Raw genomic sequence first — 26,284 nt, 5'->3', positions numbered from 1 at the left:
AGATGATGGCGGAGGAGGTGGATTTTGAAAGCCGGCAGTTTCTTTCCTTCGATTTGATTTGTTGGAGGCCCACAAGGCTTCTCCTGCCCCCGCGCGCTTGGCCTTTCGGGTATGGTAGTCCAGTTCTCCAGCGTGGCGCGCGGCGGAGAGCGACCGCGAACTACTAGTCCCGTGATGCAACGCGTCCAGAGCGCCGCCGCCGATCCCTGTTCGCCCTCCCTTTTCAGCTTCTGGCTCTTTCTCCCGGAGACCACAGGGCGGTGTTTAGCCGTGAGCTCCCAGGAAGACTACAATTCCCATAATGCCGTGCAGCCAACCAGCCCAGCTTTTCCGGAAAGGTGCACGTTCAAGTAAAAAGGCTGGTATAGCCAAAGGCAAGGTGTTGGATCTGTTCAGCAAGAAATAGGTATTTGAAAGAAAAGCCATGCCTATTTTTTTTTATTTTGTCCCATAAAATTGAAAGGATATTGGAAGCTTTCCCTGTAAATAGCCACAAAGTACTTGATAATTAAAAAGGGAACATAGTAACCCTATAGTAGAGAAACTGTGACATTACTTTAACCCAAGTGATCAAAATGAACGTCAACAACAGGACAAACTGACATCCATCGCACAGCTACTGAAGTGGTGTACTAAGGCCACAGCATCACCATCCAGTGAGCAATGCATACAATTCATCTAATTACGAGGAAACATCAGACAATCCCAAACACGTACTCTTCCAATGATTTACACTCTTCCAAAAACGTCTTTCACAAAAGACAAAGAGAACCTGAGAACTGTTGCAGATGCAAAACATGATCCTGGATTGGTGAGGGAAATTACTATAAAGGGCAATATTGAGACAATTAGCAAAACTTGACTGTATATTAGATAATAGTATTGTATCAACATTGAATTTATTGATTTTTATTACTGTACTGGGTTATGTAAGAGGCTGCTCTAGTTCTTGGGAAATATATGCTGAAATTATTAGGATGAGGTCTGCGACTTACTCTCAAATGATTCAAACGTTCATATGAAACCTTCTATGAGCCTCAATGACGTGTAAAGTGAAGAAGCAATTACCATTTTATGGGAAAATTTTTAAGGGTTCCCAGACTTAAAAAATAATCTACCAAATCATATCAAATAACACATACAATCTAAAATAACACAAACATACAGTAAAAGCAGGAATGATGTGATGATACACAGCCTACATAAAGTAGAAATAGTGTATGTAGAGTGTAGTTGCACTTACTGCACACTGTCTGTATAACAGGTACTGCAAAACCCAAACTCAGCTCATCACAAACAATAACGCTGTTTTCAGTTTTCACCCATTTTCTCAAAAGTGAAAATCCTCTTTTAATTTCTTTCAGTTATACTGAGGTAGGCATCCTTCAGTAACCATGGGGGATGGGTTTCAGGGCCCACTCAGGTACCAAAATCTGCAGATGCTCAAATCCCTTATATAAAATAGGGTAGTACTGCAAATAACCTAAGCCCATCTCCGTATACTGTAATCATCTCTAGATTACTTGTAACACCTAATACAATGTAAATGCTATGTAAACAGTTGCTATACGGCATTGTTTAGGGAACAATGACAAGAAAGAAAGTCTGCCTGTTCTGTACAGATGTAACCATTGTAGACCTAACTACACAGTACAACAACATAACATTTTTTGCCAAATATTTTCCATCCCTGTTGGTTGAATCTGAGGATACAGAACCCACAAGTACAGAGGGCTGACTCTACAGGTGTGTATGCCTTTCATAAAAAAGAGTGGCAAAGCAAATTTTCAAAAATTGGGGGGAGCCCAGCTGGTGTGGTTCAGTGGTTGAATGTTGACCCATGCACCAAGAGGTTGCCTATTCGATTCGCAACCAGGGCACATACCCTGGATCCCCAGTGGGGGACATGCAGGAGGTGGCCAATTGATGTTCTCTCTCATCAATGTTTCTATCTCTCTTTCCCTCTCCCTTCCTCTCTCTCTAAAATCAATAAAGAAAAAAATTGGGGGGCTACTTGTGTGTGTGTGTATATATATATATATAGAGAGAGAGAGAGAGAGAGAATGTGGCAAAATGTTAACAGTAAGGGAATATGGGAGTTCTTTGAACATTTTGGCCACTTTTCTGTAGGTTTGAATTTTCTAAAGTATCAGAAGTAGCTTTTCCTTTTTCTTTTCACAAAAAAACTTTTTTAAAAAAATTCTCACCTGAGGACATTTTTCATTTTTGTTCAGATAGAGTGGGAGGGAGAGAGAGGAAGAGAGAAAGAGAAACACATCTATGTGAAAGGGACACATCGAATGGCTGTCTCTCGCATGTCGGGGACAAATCGCAACTGAGGTACTTTGCCCTTGACCAGAATCAAACCTGTGACTCGTTGGTCCGTGGGCTGACGCTCTAGCTGCTGACCCAAACCAGCCAGGGCTCACAAAAATTTTTTACCCATTATATAAATAATGCTTATTCTCATAAACTCTTCAACCAATATAGAACCAGATAGAGAGAAAAGTATATATTACCCCAGAAACTCAAGCCCTCAGAGATAATCACCATCAACATATGCGGCTGTCTTTTCCAAGGTTACCTCTCGCAACTCAGCCCACACACAGTATTTTTGCTCTACCTGCAATCAGTTACATACAGGGTGGGGCAAAATAGGTTCACAGTAGTGAGTATGCAAAACACTGAGTTTATTCTTTTTTTTTAATTCTTACCTGAGGACATTTTTGCATTTATTTGCAGATAGAGTGGGAGGGAGAGAAGGAGGAAAAGAGAGAGAAACATCAATGTGAGAGAGACACATCGAGTGGTTGCCACCCACAGGACCCCAACCAGGGCCAGGGACAAACCACAGCTGAGGTACCTGCCCTTAGTGACAACCGAATCCGGCACTCTCTGGTCCACGGGCCGGCGCTCTAACCGCTGAGCCAAACCAGCCAGGGCTGAGTTTATTCTTGTATTATTATTTCTTGTAATATTTATTTGTATTACAACTATACACCTACTTTTGCCCCGCCCTGTATACTGCGAGCCGGATCCTTTCACACACAGCTAATTTAATCTTTACAACCTCAAAGGAGCTGGGCATGATTACCACTTTTCCCAGGACAAAGACGAGAAAACCGAAGCTCCAGCCTGGTTCGCACAACTACTCAGATGTAGGTCATCTTTCCATCTATTTTCTCATTCTTTGTTTACAAGGCTCATATCAAATGCCACCTTCTTCAGGAGGCTTTCCTACATCAATCCAGCCAGGATGAGTCACTTTTCGCTGGGCCCCCACAGCAAGCTGCAAAGTCCCACAGCAGTCAGTCTCTGGGCCTTTCATACTCAGAGTTAATAGTGCTGTTGGCAGCTTCCTCCTTAACCTGGGAGAGCCTCCGGGATAGGTACTATATCCATCTTGGCAGCATCCTCTGGGACCAGGCCTGTCATAGGTGCTTCAGGTTTCCTCGTTTGAACTAGATTCCAGTCAGAGTCACCGGATGTTTGCTTAAAATGAATCATGTTCTGAGAAGGCTGAGATGCTCCCAATTAGGCCTGATGCAATTCCTGTGCTGACTCCAGCTAAGATCAATCAAATCAGTCTGGGGTGATCTTGGGGTGATTCCCCAGGCTCCCTTTTCCAGTTCACTTCCTGAGTTTCCTGGCCCTCTGACACAGACCTCCCAAAGAGAAAAGGAAGGTGGGCAGTAGAACACCTTAGGTGATATTCCCTTTCCTCCTCCAGCTGATCGGTCAGGGGTTTCAGACAGGAAGGGAATTCTTAGCAGAAATTCAATGGCCTTCAAAGGCCAGGGAGGTGGTAGGAGGTAATGGGGCTTGGTGGGGCTTGTGGAGAACTTGAGAGTAGATGGTCTGCCTGAAGGTGTTCACATTCTAAGCTAAAAACCACAGACCCGCCCTGGCCGGTTTGGCTCAGCGGTTAGAGCGTCAGCCTGCGGTGCACAGAGACCTGGGTTCGGTTCCCGCTAAGGGCATGTACCTTGGCTGCAGTTTGTCCTCGGCCCTGGTTGGGTCGTGTGGGTGGCAGCCACTCGATGTGTCCCTTTCACATCGATGTTTCTCTCTCTCTCTCTCTTCCTCTTTCTCCCTTCCACTCTATCTGAATAAAAAATGAAAAAATGTCCTTGGGTGAGGATAAAAAACAAAAACAAAAAAAAAAACCACAGACCCAGCCTGACAGCATCCTTAGCAAAAAAAGATTCTGTTTGTTACTCCTGAATCTAGATTCTATCTCAACCCCTTTAAAATGGAGACTGGGGTATAAAAAGAAGAAGGGAAGGCCTGCTGGTGTGGCTCAGTGGTTGAGCATCATCCCACACAGCAAGAGGTCACCTGTTCAATTCCCAGTCAGGGCACATGCCCAGGCTCAGGCTCAATCCCCAGTAGGAGATGTGCTGGAGGCAGTGATGTTTCCATCTCTTTCTCCTTCTCCCTCCTCTCTCTCCAAAAATCAATAAAAATAGCCTGGGCTGGTTTGGCTCAGTGGTTAGAGCATCGGCCTACGGTCCAGAGAGAGCTAGGTTTGGTTCCCGCTAAGGGCACGTACCTCAGTTGCAGTTTGTCCCTGGCCCTGATTGGGTCGTGCGGGTGGCAGCCACTCAATGTGTCCCTTTCAAATAGATGTTTCTCTCTCTCTTTCGCTTCCTCTCTCTCCCCCCCACTCTATCTGAATAAAAAATGGAAAGGTGTCCTTGGGTGAGGATAAAAAATAATAATAATAATAAAAATAAAAATCAATAAAAATATATTTTAAAATAAATAAATAAAAATTTAAAAAAAGAAGGGAAGGGGGTTTGCTCAATGGTGCACAGTGAGTCCAGAACCATCAGTGTTTCTTTTTCTTTTCTTTTTTTATCCTCACCCAAGGACATTTTTCCATTTTTTGTTCAGACAGAGTGGGAGGAAGAGAGAGAGAAAAACATCGACATGAAAGGGACACATCGAGTGGTTGCCACCAGCACGATCCAACCAGGGCCGGGGACAAACTGCAACCGAGTGGGAACCGAACCCGGATCTTTCTGGACCACAGGTCAACGCTTTTACTGCTGAGCCAAACCGGCCAGGGTAACCATCAGTGTTTCTAAGCAACCCATTTCTTATCTTCTCTCTCTCTCTCTCTCTCTCTCATCATCATCATCATCATCATCACAGGAGCACTAGTCTGTTTGCCTGGCCCTAGAAGTGGAATTATAGCCTTTGAGAGATGGATAAAACCATCTTAGGCCACCCCCTTCCTCTTTTCAACAGATAAAGAACTGCAGCCCAGAGAGGTCAAATAACCTGCTCAAATTACACAGAAATGTAGACAAGAGACAGTAGAAGCCAGATCGCTAGGCTTCTTTTCAACACACACACACACACACACACACACACACCAAGTCACTGTGAGTGTGAAGTGGGAATAAGGGGAGAGGGGATGTTCCAGACTTTTCTCTCTTTGTTGTGCAGTATGTTTTATTTATTTATTTTGATGTTTTGAAGAGGAAAGCAGGCTGCTTCTTTTTTTTATATATATATATTTTTTTTATCCTCACCCGAGGACATTTTTCCATTTTTTGTACAGACAGAGTGGGAGGGAGAGAGAGGAAGAGAGAGAGAGGGAAACATCTATGTGAAAGGGACACATCGAGTGGCTGCCACCCACATGACCAACCAGGGCCGGGGACAAACTGCAATCGAGGTACATGCCCTTAGCGGGAACCGAACCCGGGTCTCTCCGGACCGCAGGCCGACGCTCTAACCGCTGAGCCAAACCGGCCAGGGCGCAGGCTGCTTCTGAATAGTTTGGTTTACTTTTAACTGAGCATTCTAAATTCCATTCTTGTGCCTGAAATTAAACTTAATTGCCAGTTATAAATGGTATAAATAATATTTACGCTGGTTTCCTGAAGAGCTACCAAGGCTACAGACTCGCCATTTAGTCATATCAGAAACAAATGCCTTAAGTATGCCAGACAGAGAGGAATGTGCAGAGAAATTCCTAAGATCCAAATGAGTGCTGCCCTTGGGCCCCTGGAGAGAGATGTGGGGGCCTGGCCTACCCACGTGCAGGGGAGTCTGCCCACTCATCTCCAGGCCTCACCTCCTGGTGGGAGGGGAATCTCTGCATCCTTGGTAAAAGACAACTCAAACCACATCCCCCCTGGGTTCAAGCCCAGGGCTCTCCATCAGAACATACACTTTTTTTTTTTTAACCTAAATAAACAACCATAATTAAAATAATTCATTAACTCTGTAAATAGTTATCAAGCATCTACTCTGTACCAGGCACTGTTCCAGCTTCTGAGATTCCAGTGATGAATGAAAAAGGATGGTGTCTGTAGAGGAGCTTAAATTCAGAACTAACATCTGTGAAGGGTTTCCTAGTACCAGATGCTTTGGGTAGATTATTTTCTCTTTTAATAACTGTTTTGTTCCAAAATGGCAATAATTTTTTTTTTTATCCTCACCCGAGGACATTTTTCCATTTTTTGTTCAGGTAGAGTGGGAGTGAGAGAGAGGAACAGAGAGAGAGAGAGAAACATCAACGTGAAAGGAACACATCGAGTGGCTGCCACCCGCACGACCAACCAGGGCCGGGGACAAACTGCAACCGAGGTACGCGCCCTTAGCGAGAACCGAACCCGGGTCTCTCAGGACCGCAGGCCGACGCTCTAACCGCTGAGCCAAACCGGCCAGGGCAGCAATAATTTTTTTAAAATTAAAACTGATAGTAATTTTTTTTATTTCTCACCCAAGGATATTTTTCTATTTATCTTCAGATAGAGTGGGAGGGAGGGAGGGAGAGGGAGAGAGAGAGAAACATTGATATGAGAGAGAGACATCGATTGGCTGGCTCCTGCATAACATGACCAGGGCTAGGGACTGAACCACAACTGAGGTACCGTGCCCTTGACCGGAATCGAACCTGCGACTCTTTGGTCCGTGGGCCGACGCTCTACTGCTGAGCCAAACTGGCCGGGGCATTCCCCTCTCTTTTTTTAAGTCATTTTTAATAATCTGAATTCTACGAGCTGTTTCCCAGAAGAATGTATTTGAAAATTTGTTTTCTAGTTAACCACACATTTATCTGTGTTTTGCATGCTTAATCCTCACAGTGACCCTATCAGGAAAGTGCTCTTACTACCGCCAACCTAGGCCTAAAATTGTATGTACATCTCAGGGGTCTTGTCTTTACCCCAGGAGTGAGATCCTTTGCTGGAGGACTGGGACCTGGGACTTTGCCCGGGCTGTGGGAACATGGGGTTTCTCTGCAGTCCCAGGACCCAGTGTGGAAATGAATGTTTGTCAAGTGAGTGAAGAAACACTGCACAGGGCTGCAGCTAAGGTTGCCGTGTGCTCAGGCCCTGCCTGGGACACCACAAGGCACCTCTGGGGGCAGGCTGTGGCAGACCTGAGCCTGGAGCAGGAGGTGTTCACTGGAGAGGGAATAACTGAATGTTGTACCTGTCAGTCCTCAAAGGTCAGAGCGTGAGTGTCTGGCTCCCATTCTCCAGCAACCCACTCATGTGACAGGTTCTCGTGATACATTCAAATTTAAGATGTCTTCGTCATGGTGCAGTGATCAAGCCTTTCAGGTGGACAAGCCTGGGAGTGAATTCTTTCTCTCTGCCTTTTTCTTAGCTGTGTGATCTCAACCAAGTTACTTCCTACTTTGTGTCTGTTTCTTCACCTGAAAATACACAAAAACAATCCTTACCTTTCAGGGCATGGGGGAGGGTAAAGAATCATCATGTGCAAAGTGCTTGGCTTGTGGTAAATAAGAAGTGGTGGCTGCTACTGCTATTTCAGCTTTAATGTGGGGCGTGGACCACGGCTGCCCAAGGACCTTGGGGCATTGGGGTTTCCTGGAAAACAACCTGCTGGTGCCAGCCTTGAGATCTTTCTCTCCAAAGCACCACCGCCTCTAGTTGGGGTCTTGTAAAGGCCCATTTACCGTCCAGGTAGTTTAACTAGTCTGTGCCAAATTGAAGAGCCTGGGCAGGGGGCATAGGGGCTAGTGTCCAGCGGAATTCCCCTTGAATAACGAGTCCTCATTTAAGGATATGTATTAGCCCTGGCCAGTTTGGCTCAGCGGTTAGAGCGTCGGCCTGCGGTCCGGAGAGACCCGGGTTCGGTTCCCGCTAAGGGCACGTACTTCGGTTGCAGTTTGTCCCCGGCCCTGGTTGGTCGTGCGGGTGGCAGCCACTCGATGTGTCCCTTCACATCGATGTTTCTCTCTCTCTCTCCCTTCCTCTCTCTCCCTCCCACTCTATCTGTACAAAAAATGGAAAAATATCCTCGGGTGAGGATTAAAAAAAAAAAAAAGGATATGTATTATTCCACTGGCCTTGGGCTGGTGGAATCACCACAGTATTCACCAAGTAGTTCATGTGTGTCAAGATGCAGTCATCCAACTGGGCTCAGCATCTTCCTCCATAATATGAGAGTGTAATAACTATGGTGCCTAATCTGAAAAGTTGTCAAGAGTGTTCCACTGTAAAGTGCACTGTGCGTATAGGAACTAACATGTATTTATCCCCTACATGAGCTAGGCACTGTGTACATGCTTTACAGGCATTATGTTACTATAATCTTTGAAACAAACTTTATGTTGATTAGATGTCCTTGTCCTTATTTGAAGAAACTGATTCTGTGAGATTGCCCAGGCTCAGGCAGCTAGCAAGTGGCAGAGCTGCACTCCAACAGACCTTGGTCTTTCTAATGCCACCTTGGTGACATCTCCACCATACCACTCAACTTCCCTGAATCATTAGGCGCGGCCTGTGGGTCTATTGCAGGTGGCTCAGGGGTCCATCGCCCATTAAACATTAGAACCTCCAAGGCTGTGCTTGTCAGAAAAACCCAGTTAGAATCTCTGGGGTGAGAGGGAGGGATGAGAGAGGTGGGGGGGGGGAGAGAGAGAGATTTGTTGTTATTTATTTTTTTAATCCTCACCTGAGGATATTTTTCTATTGATTTTTTTAGATAGAGTGGGAGGGAGGGAGGGAGGGAGGGAGGGGGGAAGGAGGGAGAGGGGGGAGGGAGGGAGAGAGAGAGAGACATTGATGTGAGAGATACATCAATTGGTAAGACCCCAACCCCAGCTGGGCTGGGGATTGAACCTGCAACCAAGATGAGTGCCCTTTACTAGGAAGAACCCTGGACTCTTTGGTCTCACACAGGTCAACGCTCTAACTGCTGAGCCAAATCAGCCAGGGCTGTTGTTCTGATTATTTATGCATCCATTGGTTGATTCATGTATGTGCCCTGACCGGAGATCAAATCTACAACCTTGGTGTATCGGGATGACACTGTAACCAACTGAGCTACCCAGCCAGGGTAGAAGTCTTCATTTATTGTTTTATAATTCTTCTTTAAGAGAGAGAGGAAAGGAGAGGGAGAGAGAGATAGAAACATCATGAGAGAGAACATCAACTGGCCGCCTCCTGCATGCCCCCCACTGGGGATTGAGTGGAAACCCAGGAATGTGCCCTGACTGGGAATCAAACAGGGACCTCTCAGTCTATGGGATAAGGCTCAATCCACTGAGCCACACGGGCCAGGCCAGCAGTCTTCATTATAAACAAGCCCTACCCTGCAGTGATTCTGGGGACCACTGGACTCTGCTTTTCATTTCTGGACATAAATAGTCATCCTATTTATGCCAGAATCTGCTTTTCTAAAAATTAATCTTAGAGTAGCAAGGAGAGAGACAGCACCCACAGAAGGAAGAGTTTGAGAACTTCTGATGATGCAGATGCATTTTTTCCCCTTTCAAGACTCTAAAGCACATGGTGGAAAGAGTAAGAGGCCTTGTAAAACACACAGGCTCAGGAGTCAGAATTGCCACCTTGAACAAGTCACTTAATCTCAAGGCTCAGCTTTTCATCTGTAAAATGGGCATGCTAAAACAATCTTCCAAGATTACTGTGAGAATTAAATAAGTAAACACCACCAGTTTCTCATCCCTCCTGGCATTTACCACAGTGTGTTTCAAGTTTGTCTCAACAATGTATCTCCAATTCCTAAGATTGTGTCTAGCACATGTTTCTGGAAGAGGTAACATTTGTAAAGATAAAGTCTGCCAGGCTCACAGCTAATCCTCAATAAATTAAAAATAGCCCTGGCTGGTTGCTCAGTGGTTAGAGAGTCAGCCCCCTGGACCAGAGAGTCCCAGGTTCCTTCCACTAAGGGCAAGTACCTCGATTGCAGTTTGTCCCCTGCCCCCGTTGGGGTCCTGCGGGTGGCAACCAGTGGATGTGTCTCTCTCACATTATGTCCCCCTCTCCCCATCTGAACATAAATGCAAAAAAAATGTCCTTGGGTGAGGATTACACACACACACACACACACACACACACACACACGTGTGTGTAAAATGAAAAGGGGGGGAATTTGAGAGAACTCTCAGGAATCAGTGGTGCAGGGAGTGGTAGAGAGGGATGACACTGTATTTGGTAATCCAAAACTCTGGGTTCAAATCCAGCCTGGCCGGCTTGGATGCTTACAGCTGGTCTCCCTCCTTTGGTAATCTCCCCTTATCTTCTGGGTCTTCTAAGTAGCCTCAACTCCTCTCGGGAAAGATCCCATACATAAGACACCAACCAAGTGAATGCTGATGTCTCTCTGAGCCTCAGGGTCCTCATCCGCAAAAAGGACACAACGCAGCTAGGGTTTTTGGAAGCCTTCTATGAAAGCTCCTGGAAACCCGGGGGCTTTTTACACACCGAAGGAAGGGCGGAGGCGCCGGGTCGGACCGGCATCCGCCCAGAAATGCAGCATTGCCCAAAGAAAAAGCCTTAAAAGGGAAGAACACTTAAAGAAAATAAAGGTGAAATCCAGGCATGAGCTTTCCAAGGGGCCGCGGGCCTTCCCCGCCCCTCTCCGGGCCCCCAGGTGCGCCCCGCGCCGCCCACCGGCGCCAAGCTGGGGAGCCGCGCTAGGACCCGAGGAGGAAGCGCCGCAGGGATCCCGACGCGGCCTCCAGCGGGTGCTGCCGCGAGCGGCCGGCCGAGCGGCTGGAAATGAAAGTGCAGCGCTCCGGAGCCACATGGACCGAGCTGCCGGGGCGGCGGCGCCGGGAGCAGGATGCGGCCGCCCGTAATTAAATAGCACTTACTCTTATTATTACTAATAATAATAACCTAATCATACCTCTAGTCATAGCATACCATTTATCGGGCTCGGCTCAGGCCCGCGAGGAGCGCAGCCCGGCCGAGGTGAGTGCAGCGCGCGGCCCGCGCCCCGCGGGGCAGAGGCCGGGGCCCCAGCGCGTCGGGGCGGCCGGCGGGAAGGCGCGGGGGCCGCGGTCCCGCGGGCCGGAGGGGGTGAGGGAGCCCGGGCCGGGCCGGAGCTGCGCGGGGCCCCCCGGAAAGTGCATTTGGTGGAACTAAAGCAATGCCCCCATCCCCATTTCCTCCTTTTGGGGGCTCCCTCTCCCGGTCCCCGTGCCCTGCCCCAAAGTTTCAAAGTTATTGCGCGGCCGAGGGCACCTGCCGCCGGGTGATTCGGTCGCCCCTGAAGCTCCCCGGGGTGGTGCCTGGGGATTTTCTTCTGGGGGTGCTCTCTCCTTGGCGATCGGAGCCTTGGGGTACGCGGATGTTTTGCCGGCCCCCGCGAATGGGGCCCTGCCTTTTGTGTGCGCCTGGGCCCCGCAGCGCCGGGAGTTGGAGGGACTACAGCGAGGGCCGTGGACCATGGCCGCAGACAGGCCGTCCCTGTCGGCCGCGGCGGCCACGCAAGCCCGGGGATCCCGGGCCTGCGGCCCGGCCCGTGGGGAGGGGGCGGCAGGAAAGGGGGACGCGGCCTGGGCGATGGGCATTTCCGGTCGCGGAATCCATCCCTGGGCTCGGAGGCCTAAGAGAGGCCGTTCGACGGGAGGGAAGTGCAAGGGGGCTGAAAGGGACGGCTCCAGCGCCTGGGGGGCCACCCTGGGAGATGGGTGCCCGGGAGCTGCTGACCCCAGCCTTGGACTCCCCTCCGGTCCTCAGAGGACCTCAGAGACAGCTCCGGGCCTGCTCCCTCCTTTTACCCATTTCCGTAAAATCTGCCTGGCTCTAGTGTTTATACGGTGCCTGCTTTGGGGGTCTTTCACCGAGACAAAGCAGTTTTCCCAGGGGGAAAAGTCATGTAGGAACCATTCACTGACAGATCCTGATGGCTGTGGTGACTACATGGCATTAGTGGGGAAGAGTAGTGTTGGTGCCCAAGATGGGGGCTAAAGAAAGGGGATGGGGGGTGGAGTAGGGAACTGGAGTCCCACCCCAGCTTCGACAGGAATTTCATTCCTCTGGGGTTGCTCACTGGGACTTTGGTTCCCAGGCACCAGACTATGAACCCCAACTTCTTACTACTTTTCTCAGCCCTGTAATCCATCCAGTCTCACGAAAATAGCAGAATGCAGATCCTTGAATTTTCACAAGAATGTGATAATTACAGTACATTGAGCAACTGTTGGAAGCGAAATTCTAGCTGAATCTTCCGTTGTACTACCATGACTCCCCCTCCTCTCTCCTCACATACAATCATCCTCACAGTGTTGTCTTTCTCCATTTTCACTTCCCATAGAGATGATGCTGGGCCAAAGTGCAACTGGAGCAGGTTTGAGGCGCCTAGTGCCTTAAACTGGAAGGAGAAACCTGTGTCCAGGCGGGATGAGATCTGGGGATAGGAGAGAGATTTTGTGGCCCTTGAGCTGGGATGGGTTTGTGTTCCATGGATGCTGTGGATTCTAAGCTGTTGGCTTTTTGTTTCCAATGGACAGTTAAGAATGTGGGCTTTGATAGCTAAGGAGCAATGTGGAATGAGCTAGTCTTCCGAGTCTCAGGTACAGGAAAGTTGAGGCGTCAGGAGATTTGGATGTGAGAGTCTGAAAATAATATTCCCTTAAATAGCACTTTTTAGTTTATAATGAAAGGGCTTTCACATGTTGGTTCATCTGTCCTCCACAGCAGCCATGTTAGGTAGACATTTTTCTATCTTTCTTTTTTTGATTGATTTCAGAGAGAGGGGAAGGGAGTAGGGAGAGAGAGAGAAAGAGAAAGATGAGAGAGAAACATTGATTGGTTGCCACCTGCCACCTGTAAGCACCCCGACCAGAATCAGACCTAAAACCCAGGTATGTGCCCTGACTGGAAATCAAACCCACAACCTTGCGGTGCATGGGACGATGCTCCAATCAACTGAGCCACACCGGCCAGGGTTCATATAGACATTTTTCTTTTTTAAATTAATTTACTTTTGTTATAGATGTTTCTTCTTTTTTTTTATCCTCATTCGAGGACATTTTTGCATTTATCTTCAGATAGAGCAGGAAAGAGAGAGGGAGGAAGAGAGAAAAGAGAGAGAAACATTGATGTGAGAGAGACACATTGAGTGGTTGCCACCCGCACAACCCCAATGGGGGCCGGGGACAAACCGCAACTGAGGTACTTGACCCTAGTGGGAACCGAACCCCGGACTCTCTGGTCTGTGGGCCGATGCTCTAACCGTTGAGCCAAACCGGCCAGGGCAATGTTTCTACTTTTTATCCCATTGACACCCTCCTCCCAATCCCGCCCCCAGCATTGTTGTCTAGGTCCATGGTTATGCATATGGGTGGTTTATTTCCCCCCCCAGTTCCCCTCTTTTGAGGTTTGTCAGTCTGTACCCTGCTTCTATGTCTCTGGGTCTATTTTGTTTATCAGCCTGTTTTGTTCGTTATATTCCACAAATAAGTGAGATCATGTGATATTTGTCTTTTTCTGATTGGCTTGTTTGGCTTAGGATAATACTCTCTAGGTCCCTCCATGTTCTCTCAAGGATAAGAGATCTTTCTTTCTTTTTTAATCCTCACCCGAGGACATTTTTCCAATTTTTTGTTCAGATAGAGTGGGAAGGAGAGAGAGGGAGAGAGAGAGAGAAAGAGAAACATCGATGTGAAAGGGACACATTGAGTGGCTGCCACCCGCACGACCAACCAGGGCCAGGGACAAACTGCAACCGAGGTACATGCCCTTAGCGGGAACCAAACCCAGGTCTCTCTGGACTGCAGGCCGACGCTCTAACCGCTGAACCAAACCGGCCAGGGCAGAGATCTTTCTTTCTTACAGCTGCATAGTATTCCATTGTGTATATGTACCACAGCTTTTTTTTTTTTCTTTATTGATTTTAGAGAGAGAGGAAGGGAGAAGTAGGGAGAGATAGAAGCATGGATGAGAGAGAACATTTATTGGCCCCCTCCTGCATGCCCCCCACTGGGGATCAGGCCCACAACCTGGCCATGTGCCCTGACCGAGAATTGAACCAGTGACGCTCAACCACTGAGCCACACTGGCCGGGCTGTACCACAGCATTTTTATCCACTCATATTGATGGACACTTGGGCTGTTTCCAAATCTTAGCTATTATAATAGTGCTGCTATGAACATAGGGGTACATATATTCTTTCTGGTTGGTGTTTCAGGCTTCTTAGGGTATATTCCTAAAAGTGGGATCACGGGGTCAAATGGCAGTTCAGTTTTTAATGTTTTGAAGTAACACCATATTGTTTTCCATAGTGGCGGCACCAGTCTGCATTCCCACCAGTAGTGTACTGGAGTCCCCTTTCTCCACACCCTCGCTGGCCCTTTTGTTCGATAATTTGTTAATGGCAGCCATTCTGACAGGTGTGAGGTGCTACAGGCAGGCTTGGGGTTGAATTTGCCCTCTGAGCCAGCCTGCAAAGAGAATGTTAACTCGAGTGAACCAAGGAAGTGCTCAGTACTGGAGTCAATCAGTGGGAGTGGAGAGAAGAGAGAACCCCCGGGGTAACCTGGAAAAGTTAGGAAGAGCTCCTCCAGGAAGTAGAGCTTGAGCTCGAAAGAATGGGAAAGCTTAGCCGGGTGAAGAAGAGGACGTCACTCCTGGGCTTGCTTACCTCCATTTCCTCTGCGCTGGGAGGTTGATATGCTTTCTCTCTAATTCTTACAGTGGTTCCATGAGGAGTGGATGTTATTAATCTCCATCTCACAATTGAAGAAACTGAGAAATACAGGATTTATGTGACTGGCCCAAGATCACCCACTGGATTTCAACCCAGACCTGTATGACTGTTGAGTGGGTTACACTGGAACTGGGTCACCTCTTATTGGTGACACCATCTAATTGGACCACCTCCATCTTAGATATGTAGACAAGAACAGAGACCAGGCAAATGCAACAGGGGTGGGGGTTTAAGCTAAAAGGTCAGCAGGCTCCCCAAGGCCAGGGAGCTTTTCTAAAATAGCCCTATTCTAGGGCCTCGAGGAGCTGGCCCAGTAAATGTACTCTCAGAGATGTCTGGAAGTGAGGATGGAGAAAGCAGAATGGCCCTGGCAGGGGGCATGGGCCCTGAGCATGGAGACCTAAGTTCAGTTCCTTAGAGCCTGCCAGGTACCTGGCTGGGTACCTTGGAGGATCTTGTAGTTTGGACAGGAGAAAGATATGGATGATTATTAACTTGAGCTGCTCAAGGACAGGAACTGCGTCTCAGTCATCCCCTGTACCCTAGGCCTCAGTTGGAGGTGTCAGGGGGATACATTCAGCCATTGTGTTGTCAAAGTGAATTAGGCCCCACTGGAAAGGAGGAAGGTTTATTTTGTTTGAGGGTGTTCTTCCTAGAAGAAGTACCATTTGAATATTTAAAAGATGGCTTGAGAAAGGCCATAGAAAGGGAATTCTGAGATGCACTGAGACTGACAAAGGCAGGGCCACATAAAGAAGGAACAGGCAGCCCAGCTGGTGTGGCTCACTGGCTGAGCATAGACCCATGCACCAAGAGGTTGCCGGTTCGATTCCGGGTCAGGGCACATGCCCATGTTGTGGGCCCAATCACCAATGGGGGCCATGCAGGAGGTGGCCAGTCGATGTTCTCTCTCATCGATGTTTTCATCTCTCTCTCCCTTCCTCTCTCTCTAAAATCAATAAGGAAAAAAATTTTTTTTTAAAAAAAGGAACAGGCAGATCATCAACTGCAGCCTCAATATAGGCAGCAGGTGTGAGTTCAGGTTCAAATCCAGCTCTGCCACCTAGCTCCCTTGGGTTCTCTGGGCCTAAGTTTCTGTTCTGAAAACGAGTCCTGAGATTAGATGATGTTCGATGGTAACCTATGAAAGAAGCCCAGTGCCTGGGGGTCGGAACAGGAGATACAGATGAGAGGAACTGGAGGAGTTTATAAGTTATTAATAATTTAAAAACACCAGCCTGGCCAATGTGGCTCACTGGTTGAATATTGACCCATGCACTAAGAGGTCGATGGTTCGATTCCTGGTCAGGGCACAGGCCTGGGTTGTAGGCCCAATCCCCAGTGGGGGGCATGCAGGAGGTGGTCAGTCGATGTTCTCTCTCATCGATGTTTCTATCTCTCTCTCCCCCTTCCTCTCTCTCTAAAATCAATAAAGAAAAAATATTTTTAAATAAAAAAACACTGATCCAGCAATTACCTAGTGGTCAAGCCCTGTATGAGTGCTTTTTTCTAGATTAGCTTGTTTAATCTTTATAATATACCTATAGGTAGGCACTATAATTATCCCCATTTTATTTATTTATTTTTATTAGTCTTAGAGGAAAGCAGAAAGAGACAGAAGGAGACATCGATGTGAGAGAGAAACATCGATCGGCTGCCTCCTGCATGGGCTGGACTGGGCATTGAACCCACAACCTAGATATGTTCCCTGACAGGATGATGCTCTAACCAACTGAGCCACATTAGCCAGGGCTAATTATCCCCATTTTACAGATGAAGAGACTGTGGCACAGAGAGATTAAGTGACGTTGTGTAAGAGGCAGAGCTAGAGAGCAAACCCAGGGAGCCTGGCTCTTGAGTAAGCCTGGTGTGAGCCAGGTATGGCTGGGAGGGAGGAGTAGGGGTTGATGGGGTCAGTGGCGGCGGTCTTCAGACAGCAGAAGGTGGAGGTGTCCCCTGAGGAAGTCAGGCTGCAACCTGAAGCTGGAGCCTCGGCCTGGGTTGATGAAGTGACAGCTTTGTGTCAGCTCCCAGAAGCCTCCAAGAAGCCAGCTCTTTTCATCGCATTTAATGGCCCATAGAAAACGGGCTCATTTTCCTGTCTCTGTCATCACCAGCTACAGAGCTGCCTTCCACCTTATTTATTTCCCCCTGTTAGTCTGCTTCTTTGCAAACATCCTGATGGCTTCTGCAGGTGTATTCGCCCATCAGGCTGTTGGAGACCCGGAGGAAGGGGGAGCAGCATTTCTGATTCAGAACCCATCTACAGCTGACTTTGGTCAGCAGCAACTCCTGAGCCCTGAGTCAGAGGCTGAGACACCAGCTTGATGGTAACAGTGGCAGTAGCGACAGCAGCTACCACATATTTAACACTACTGTGTGCCAGCACTGTGCTTGGCACTTTCTGTGACTTACCGAATCCTCTTAATAACTCCTTCAGACAGGAACAATTATTAGAAGTCCCATTTCGCAGACGAGGAGACTGAGGTTCCAACATCACACGCTGTGGTGGAGCAAGGGTTCAGAGGGAGCCAGGCACTGTAGGCTTCTGCGTCTGAGGTCTTAGCTGCTGTGCAGGAGTGACACTTTCACGTTATTTTGGTCTCTACGAAGCTCTTTTTGCATCTGTCTGGAAATCCTGATTATCTAACATTTGTAGCACACTTTTGCCCATAGTCTCTCATTAATCCTCACGACAGTCCTCCAAGGTAAGAGATGTTCCTCTTATTCAGAAGAAGAAAACTAAGGGTCGCCCACCTCCAGCTCTTCCTACCCTGTCTACACTATGACTCAGAAAGGGAACAGTGTGTTAGAGCTGTGTCTTCCGAAGTGCCGGGGTCGGCCAGCGAGCAGTCATTGAGTACTTCCTGTGAGGGCTGCAGGGGATGTCGAGGCTGTGACCCTTCTGGGGTTTTCAGAGGGCTATCTGCTCTTATTTTCCACAGCATGTCATGCCCTGTCCCTCTGTGGACAGGAATGCAGGGCAGAGAGTCCAAAGTCCTGAGTTTCATTCCCAGCTCCAGCACATGCCAGCTGCATTTTGTGGGGCACGATCATTTCATCAGTCTTGGCCTCAGTCTCCTGTTCTGTAAAAGTGCCTTGCTGATTCAGTTCTATCTGCCTCGGGTTTGCTGTGTGTCTGAAATGAAGGAACTTTGAAAGCTATAAAGAGCTCTGGCCAGTTTGGCTCAGCCGTTAGAGCGACAGCCCTCGGACCAGAGTCTCAGGTTTGATTCCACCAAAGGGCATATACCTCAATTGCAATTCGATCCCCGGCCCTGGTTAGGGTCCTGCAGGAGGCAACCAGCTGGTGTGTCTCTCTCACATCGGATGTTTCTCTCTCTCTCTCTCTCTCTCTCCCTCCCTCCCACTCTATCTGAAAATCAATGGAAAAAGATCCTCAGGTGAGGATTAAAAACAAAGAGCTTAACAATAACCCACAAGCTTTGGATCAACTTTAAAAAAAAATGAAAGCTATAAAGACCACCTGATGTCTTCATAAGGCATGGTGTGGTTGCCCTGAGCATTTAATAACCTCCAGAATGTTCCTGAATAGCTCCACAGCCCTCCTGATCCAGGCCTGGACCACTGCAGTCGCCTCCCAGCTAATTTCCCAGCTTCCCCTCTCGTCATCCATCCTTAATGCAGCAGCCAAAGGGATCTTCTCAAGATTTATATATATATATATATTTTTTTTTTTTTAATTTATTTTTTATCCTCACCCGAGGACATTTTTGTGTTTATCTTCAGATAGAGCAGGGATGAAAGAGGGAGGAAGAGAGAGAGAAACATCGATGTGAGAGAGACACATCGATTGGCTGCCACCCACACGACCCCAACCAGGGCCGGGGACAAACTGCAACCGAGGTACGTGCCCTTAGTGGGAACCAAACTCGGGACTCTCTGGTCTGCGGGCCGACACTCTAACCACTGAGCAAACTGGCCAGGGCGGATCTTCTTAAGATTTAAATGAGACCTTGTCACTTCTCTGGTGAACACCTTCCAGTGCTTTCCTGACACAAGCAGAACACAGCGCTGTCCTTCCAGCCTGGCCTGCGTGTAGCTCTCAGACCTGCTCAGCCTACCCTCGCACCTGGCTTCCTACTTGGCTTGCCTTCCTCCAGCACTGGCACACTGGCCTTGTATTCCCTTGAGCATTCTAAGCTCATTCCCAACTCAGGGCCCTTGCCTTGCTGTATCCTCTGCCAGGTGCACACCTACCCACCTCCTGTGTTCCCATGCTGGCTCCTTTTTTCTCATGAATACCTCCTCAGAAGGGCCTTCCCTAAGCTCCCAGCCCACCCCCATCACTCCCTGCCATTGCCTATTTTACTTTCCTTGGAACCCTTATCTGGACTTTTACTTGTCTTGTGCATGTAACACTGACCTGTTTCTTTGTCGTCCCATGCCTGGAACACAAACTCCACAAGGCCAGGGACTTTATTAACCTTGTTGCCCAGCATCTGGCAGCACCCCTTGTACATGAGTGTTCTGTGGATATTTGTTGAAAAAATGAATAGTAGTAGCAGGGTGTTCCAGAACAGCCCTTGCCAAAAAGGAGTGGTCTAGACAGAAACTGCCAGGCAATTAGTATGGACTGATTTTGTGAGTCCACTAATTTTCTGAGTTGCCAGGGGCTCTCTACCAGTGTCCAGCTCAGCAGAAACACAAATTTCTGACCTTCTCTGTGCGGGGCACACTTTGTAAATCTGCAGATTGTCTTGCGAGGTGTATATCATGAGCTCCATATTGCAAATGACAAAAACTGAGGCTCAGAGAGGTGCCTCAAAAGCTGGTGGGAGACAGTGCTGAGATTGGAGCTCAGGTCCGGCATCCTGTACAGCTTCACTCCATGTCTTCAGGCAGTGAAGCAGGCAGAGCAGCCCCTGAAACTCTCTTGATGCCCAGGTGGTACAACCACAAGGATTTCTGAGCTCCCATGAGCAAGAGCAGTGACTTCTCAGTTGCTCAAAAGAAACACTCCCCAATGTTAAGCAGTCACTCTGAGCTATGGGACTCTTGAGTGTCTTCTGTTTTGTTTTGTTATACTTGCCCATAAATCCCAAGGGTTGTACAATGAGCTTCTGTTACTTTTCTATTTAAAAAAAAAAGAGTTCTTGTTTCAACATCTCACTTGAGCACCACAGCCGGTGGGTGGTGATGGAGCAGGAGGAGCCTGGGCCTCCGGACACACAGATATGGGTTCCGGCCCTTCCTGTGCAGTTTGGCCCCCAGGTTGTTGGGAGCCTAAGATAAGATTATGAAGGTTAAAGCTGTCTGTAACCAGAACACTGCAGGCAGGAGGAGAATTATGCTGTGCTGACTCTTAGTTTGGTTTCTGGTAGGGCAGTGGGGGAGGCCCGGGGCGGTTTCCTGAACTTTGGTTTCCATGGAGGTGGCCAGTTAAAAGTAAGCAAAGTGCAAGTTCTGAGGCCTGAGAGCCATTTCCTGGTCATTCCCTGACAGTGGTTCCTGATGGAGCCTGGGGCAGTACCCGAACCTTCGGCTTTCTCCTTTGGCAACCATGTGGCCTTGGGCAAGTCACGGAACTGCCAAGCTTCACTTTTTTATTTTAAGATTTTATTTTTTTAAGCCTTGCTATTTTGTGGAAAGTGGGTATAATAACACCTGCTTTTGAGATTATTGTAGGGATAAAAACATGATTCCTTAGAAAAGAGCATCTAAATCATTGCTGCACCGCAGACCCGTCGGCAGCCTGCAGAAGCCTTCTCAGAATGCTGTTTTTAAGTGCATTAAACATAAAATACACAGGATTACGGAGGAAGCCAATTCTATTGAACTGTGGCTGTGCTTTTGTATCAATGCACTAAAAAGCAAGACCTAGCAGTGAGTAACATAAGTACAGTAATTTTGAGGTTGTGATGAGTACGAACAGAATTTCGTTATGTCTGCAGTAGCTGAGATGTGGCCGGGAAGGCAGTGATTTCTCGCAGACACTGTAGCGGTGTATCGCCTACCTCCATAATTGAAGGGAATGCTAAATATCAGGTAGGGCTTAGTGAAAAAAACCTTATAAATGCTTTTCCATCCAAGTTCATGGACTCCTGAATTCTCTCCGTGGGCCCCAGGTTCAAAACCCCTGATATAGAAGGTGCTTGACACCCAGTGGGTAATCTCCAAAAATGAGTCGAGACCTCTCCCTGACCTCCCTGGAGCAGAGGGTCCTCAGGTGGACAGGTAGGACCCATAAGGACTGTGGGGAAGACAACTGTGCAGACCTAGAATGCTGACTGGTGACGTCGGGAAGGGCGAAATGAAAGCTTCCCTGGTCTCTGAGTAAGCCACTGAGGGCTGGTGAGTCAGAAGTGCCAGGGATCTTTGTGGATGACGTAACCTCAGGTAGTGTTGGTGTGTGTGGCAGGTCTGCAGTCTGCTCTGGCTGCTGCTCTTTCAGGAAACCTGGGACAGGTGAGTGCCAGGCGATAGCATGTGGGATGAGGCTGGAGGCATCCTGTGGAGATGGGGAGGAACACCGTTGTGTTGGGAGGCGAGTATGTGGTCTTCAGAATCCAACTGCCAGGGTTCAAATCCCAGCACCGTCACTTACTAACTCTGGCAGGTTAGTTTACCTCCTTGTGCCTTGGTCTCCTCATCTGTAAAATGGGGGTGATGATAGTACTTTCTCATGGATTGTTGTGAGGATTAAGTATTATATTTAAAGCTCCTAGAATAACATCTGGTAGGAGAAAGTACTTAATAACTGAGGCTGAAGTCAGCTTCTACACTGTTATTCTAGGATGTGTTATTCTAGGATGAGGAAGGCTTCCCTTCCTCACAATAGGTTCCTGAGCCCTGTTTCTCTGGCTCCCAGTGATGAATGACATGCAGCTTCTGCCTTCAGGGAGCTCACAGTTTAGAGAGACATAGCACATCATTTCAGTCAACAAGGATCGGCACAGTGGTGTGGTGAGCTTGGAGTGCTGTGCTAGAGTGGGGGTTGGGGAAGGCAGGCTTCCTGCCAGAGGAGCCACCCAAGCAGAGCTTTACTGAAGCACTGGGCGCTAGCCGGGGTGGGAAGGAAGTGGGGGTACGAAGGGAGTTCCGGACAGATTAGGCAGCCTGATGGGAAGCCGATGGTCTGACGCTGCCAGAGTGTAACAGTCCAGGCGGGGCCATGGGGCTGGAGGGAGGCCATGCCGTACAGTGCTGTGTGCCTGGAATTTGTCCTCCTATTAGTGGGTGTCATGGAAGGTTTTGTTTGTTTAACTTTTTATTCACAGGAAGTTGCAAAAATAGCACGGAGTTTCCTACCCGGCTTCCCCAGATGGTAATACATAGTTGCTGTATCTTATCAAAACCAGAAAATTGGCATTGATACATTACTAGACTACAGAGTGTATTCGGTTTTCATCTTTTTTTTTTTTATAAAAAGATTTTTTAAAATCGATTTTTGGAGAGGGAGAGAGAGAGAAACATCGATGTGAGAACTCAACATCATTTGGCTGCGTCCTGCACACCTCTAACAGGGGATCGAGCCTGAAACCTGGGCTTGTGCCCTGACCAGGCATTGAACCAGCGACCCTATGGTGTACGGGACATTGCCCAACAAGCTGAGCCACACCGGCCAGGGCTGCTTCACCTTTTTATTTATTTTTTCATATTTTTAATTAATTAATTAATTGATTGATTGATTCCTTTATTGATTTGAGAGAGAGAGGAAGTGAGAGAGAGAGGAAGTGAGGGGGAGAGAGAGATGGAAACATCAATGAGAGAGAAGATCTATTGGCTGCCTCCTGCACGACCCCCACTGGGGACTGAGCCTGCAATCCAGGCATGTGCCCTCACTGGGAATCAAACCGACATCCTCTTGATCCATGGGTCAATGCTCAACCACTGAGCCAGACTGGCTGGGTTGTTCCACCTTTTTTTTTTCCCTAAAGAAGAGGGCACAAGACTATCCCAAGGCCCCTTTTTATTTTCATTCTTTTGTTTATCATCAGCTAGAGTGGGAGGGAGGGAAGGAGAGAGAAAAACATCGATGTGAGAAAGACACATCGACTGGTTGCCTCTCACATGACCTGACCAAGGCCCGGGACAAACCACAACCAACATACGTACCCTTGACCGGAATCAAACCCATGACTCATCAGTCAACAGGCTGACGCTCTAACCACTGAGCAAAACCGTCCAGGGCTGTTTCACCTTTTTAATAAAACTGGATTCATTTGTGTGTGCACACCCGGAAGGGTTTTGAGCAGGGAGTGACTCTGACATGTACTAGACAGGTATCATTGACCACCAAGTGGCGGCAGATTGCAGGGGCTACTGGATGTTGTTGGCAAGAGATGATGAGGGCCTGAGAGAGAGCCATGGTTGCGGAGATGATGGGAAAAGCTGTGGAGGGGAGAGAGTTCTCGGAGGTAAAAGTGGGAGGAGGTAGAGATTGACTGAACAGGATGGCATTCACAACTATGACTGGAGTTGGGGGTTAATGGAGGACTAACAGGATTAGGGAGAAGCTGCTGATTTAAGTTCAGAATGTATTGAATTAGAAGAGCACCCAGCACAGCTGGGGTGGGCACCAGGGAGGACTTTCTGGACATGGAGGCATCTGAGCTGGGTCTTAAAAGATGAATAGGAGTTGGCTAAGTGTGTGTGTGTGAGAGAGGGCATTCTAGGTAGAGGGCCTGGGATTAGGAAAGGCAAGGAAGTCATAAACAGCCTGGCTGTTGGACATCCAGGTAGCACTGCCGAGAGTGCCAGAACAGGCGAGTGAAATCTGTCCTGCTGGACTCAGCAAGGAGGAGGACCCTGGGATGGAGGGACCCTGTGGTGGCGCCGGAGTGGGGTTGCTGTGAGCTGGGGAGTGAAGTGAGAAGTGAGGATATGGAGACAGTGTAGTCAACTCTTTCTCAAAATATGACCAAGAAAGGAAGGAGAGGTTCTGCAACAGCCAGAGGGGATTCAGGATCAGGGAGGGAATTGTTTGTTTTTTAATATTTTTTTATTGATTTTTGTTGTTGTTAATCCTTGCCGAAGGATATTTTTTCCATTGAATTTTAGAGAGATTGGAAGGGAGGGAAGGGGAGACAGACAGACAGAGAGAAACATCGATGTGAGAGACAAATTGATTAGTTGCCTCCTGAACACGCCCCAACAAGAGCCAGGGATCGAACCTGCAACTCAGCTACGTGCTCTTGACCTGAAATTGAACCTGTGATCCTTTGGTGTACAGGCTGACGCTCTATCCACTGAGCCACACTGGCCAAGGCTGTTGATTTTTTTTTTTTGAGAGAGAGAAGAAGGATGAGGGAGAGAGAGAGAAGAAGGAAGAGGGAGAGAGAGAGAAGAAGGAAGAGGGAGAGAGAGAGAGAGAAACATCAATGAGAAAGAAATATTCATTGGCTGCTTCCTGCATGCCTCTCTGATGGAAATGGAGCCTGCAACCCTGGCATGTGCCCTGACTGGCAATCAAACTGACAACCTCTTGGTGCATGGGACGATGCTCAACCAACCGAGCCACATAGGCTGAATTGTTTTGAGCCTCATGACAGGCTGAGGGGTCCTGGGGCTTGGTCTGATTGCTTAGTGGGTGACAGTAAGGGTGATGATGATGTGTGTGGGTTCGGGTTCTGGAACCAGGCTGTTGGATTTGAATCTTAGTTCCCCCATGTACCAGCTGTGTGACCTTGGGCAAGTCTCTGTAACTTCTCTGTGTCACTGTTTTCTTCTCTGCAAAATGGGAATGATAGCGGTTCCTGTCTCAGGGTTGTGCAGGAGGTAAGGGTTAAGGAAGGTACTACATGTAAAGCGATCATGACAACTCCTGGCACATGGTAACCACTCAGCAACTGTTTATAACCTGATTGTTAATATCTCAGTAGCAGGTTTTCTCATTTACTTATTCAACACTTATTCTTTTTTGTTTCCAATCCTCACCCGAGGACATTTGTTTTCTATTTATCTTTAGATAGAGTGGGAGGGAGGAGAGAGTGGGAGGGAGAGAGAGAAACGTCAACGTGAGAAGGACAAATTGACTGGTTGCCTCCTGCACGACCCCTACCAGGGTCAGGGATGAACCGCAACTGAGGTATGTGCCCTTGACCAGAATCAAACCCGCAACTCAGTGGTCTGTGGGCCAATGTTCTAACCACTGAGCAAAACCAGCCAGGGCCACAGTTATTCTTATTTATAAGAATGACACCTGCCTCACTGTGCTGTTGAAAGAGTCAGTGAGACTCTTGTACCTGTTGCCTGGCCCAGTGTGTGGTAGGTACTACATTGTATCTGTAATCACTAGCATTATTTTGCCTTTCTATGTCTCTCCTCCCCAGACTGAGTTTGATGGTTAAACAAGGTTTTTCCCTTGAATTTAAGGGTGTCCTGTGCAGTACTGAAGCCCAAGCCATGTGTGGAAAAGGGCAGGTGGCCTCCTTGGCCATCGAGGGTACTCTACAAACTCCGCATCCAGTGCAGTGTGGGTGTGGAGGGCAGGGGTTGCATGGCCTTGTTCAGACAGTCTTTGGAGACCCTCAGTGACTCCCCTCTGCACCCGTGAAATGGAATGAGTGAGGGAGAGCACATGGCGGGGGGACAGATGGCCCCTGGCCCCTGCTGACTGACTGATGTACTGTTCTCTCCCCCAGAGACTGATGGAGAGGCAGAGACGGAAGGCGGACATCGAGAAGGGGCTGCAGTTCATTCAGTGAGTGCACTGGGGCACGCTGGTCGGGCGGGTCCTCCGAAGGCGACGCCTGAAGCACACAGGCTCTCTCCAGCTCGCCCCTTGCTCACTGAGCCTTTGCTGTCTGGGTTCGAGTGTGTTGGGGAGTGGGGAGGTAGGGTGTGCTAGGAAGGGGCTGGCATGGCAGGGGCGGATCTGTGAACCCCACACGCACGTGCGCTCCCTGACTCGTTACCCTTCGGTCTTGTCCAGTATACCATTTCACCATTACCAGCCACACATGCTTGCTAATTGCTTGTCTGTGCACATCTTTTAATAAATCAGTGGTTCCCACTTAATGAGCTCATCTTTCAGGCTCTGTGCTGGGCCCTTCACAGCCATCTTCACAACAGCCCAGTAAAGCAGGTGGTCTTATCTCCATTTTGCAGATGAGAGAGCTGAGGTTCAGAGATAAGGACCTTGTTTAGGGACACACAGCTATTAAGTGACAGGATTCAAACCCAGGTCTGGCTGGCCAAAACCACATTTCTTTCCAACATCTACATGCCATGTTTCTTCTTTATACACAAAATATTTTTACTACCTTTTTTATTTTATCTCTGTTAAATAAGTCCTCAGAGGCCTTTTTATTTTTTTAAATTTAGGCATGTTTTATTCTTAATTCTTTTTTCTTTTTATTGATTGTTAGA

General features: G+C 48.2%; 1 protein-coding gene across 2 annotated transcripts in view; it reads left to right on the top strand.

Moving 5' to 3' along the window:
* The first annotated feature begins 10,967 nt into the window (after positions 1-10,967).
* Positions 10,968-26,284, top strand: part of ZC3H7B (zinc finger CCCH-type containing 7B) — a 47,393-nt gene continuing 32,076 nt past the window's right edge. Inside the window, exons 1-3 of one of the 2 annotated variants that reach the window (XM_036251250.1) lie at positions 10,982-11,207; positions 14,938-15,050; positions 25,558-25,616. In XM_036251250.1, the coding sequence (XP_036107143.1) occupies positions 25,564-25,616 (53 nt within the window). In that variant the 5' untranslated portion in view covers positions 10,982-11,207; positions 14,938-15,050; positions 25,558-25,563. Of the gene's footprint in view, positions 11,208-14,937; positions 15,051-25,557; positions 25,617-26,284 lie in introns of both variants that reach the window. The other variant, XM_036251249.1, reaches the window with a different exon arrangement.

The sequence above is a fragment of the Molossus molossus genome, unplaced genomic scaffold (assembly GCF_014108415.1).
Source record: "Molossus molossus isolate mMolMol1 unplaced genomic scaffold, mMolMol1.p scaffold_m16_p_10, whole genome shotgun sequence".
Lineage (NCBI taxonomy): Eukaryota > Metazoa > Chordata > Mammalia > Chiroptera > Molossidae > Molossus > Molossus molossus.
This window is presented reverse-complemented; position numbering and strand designations above follow the sequence as displayed.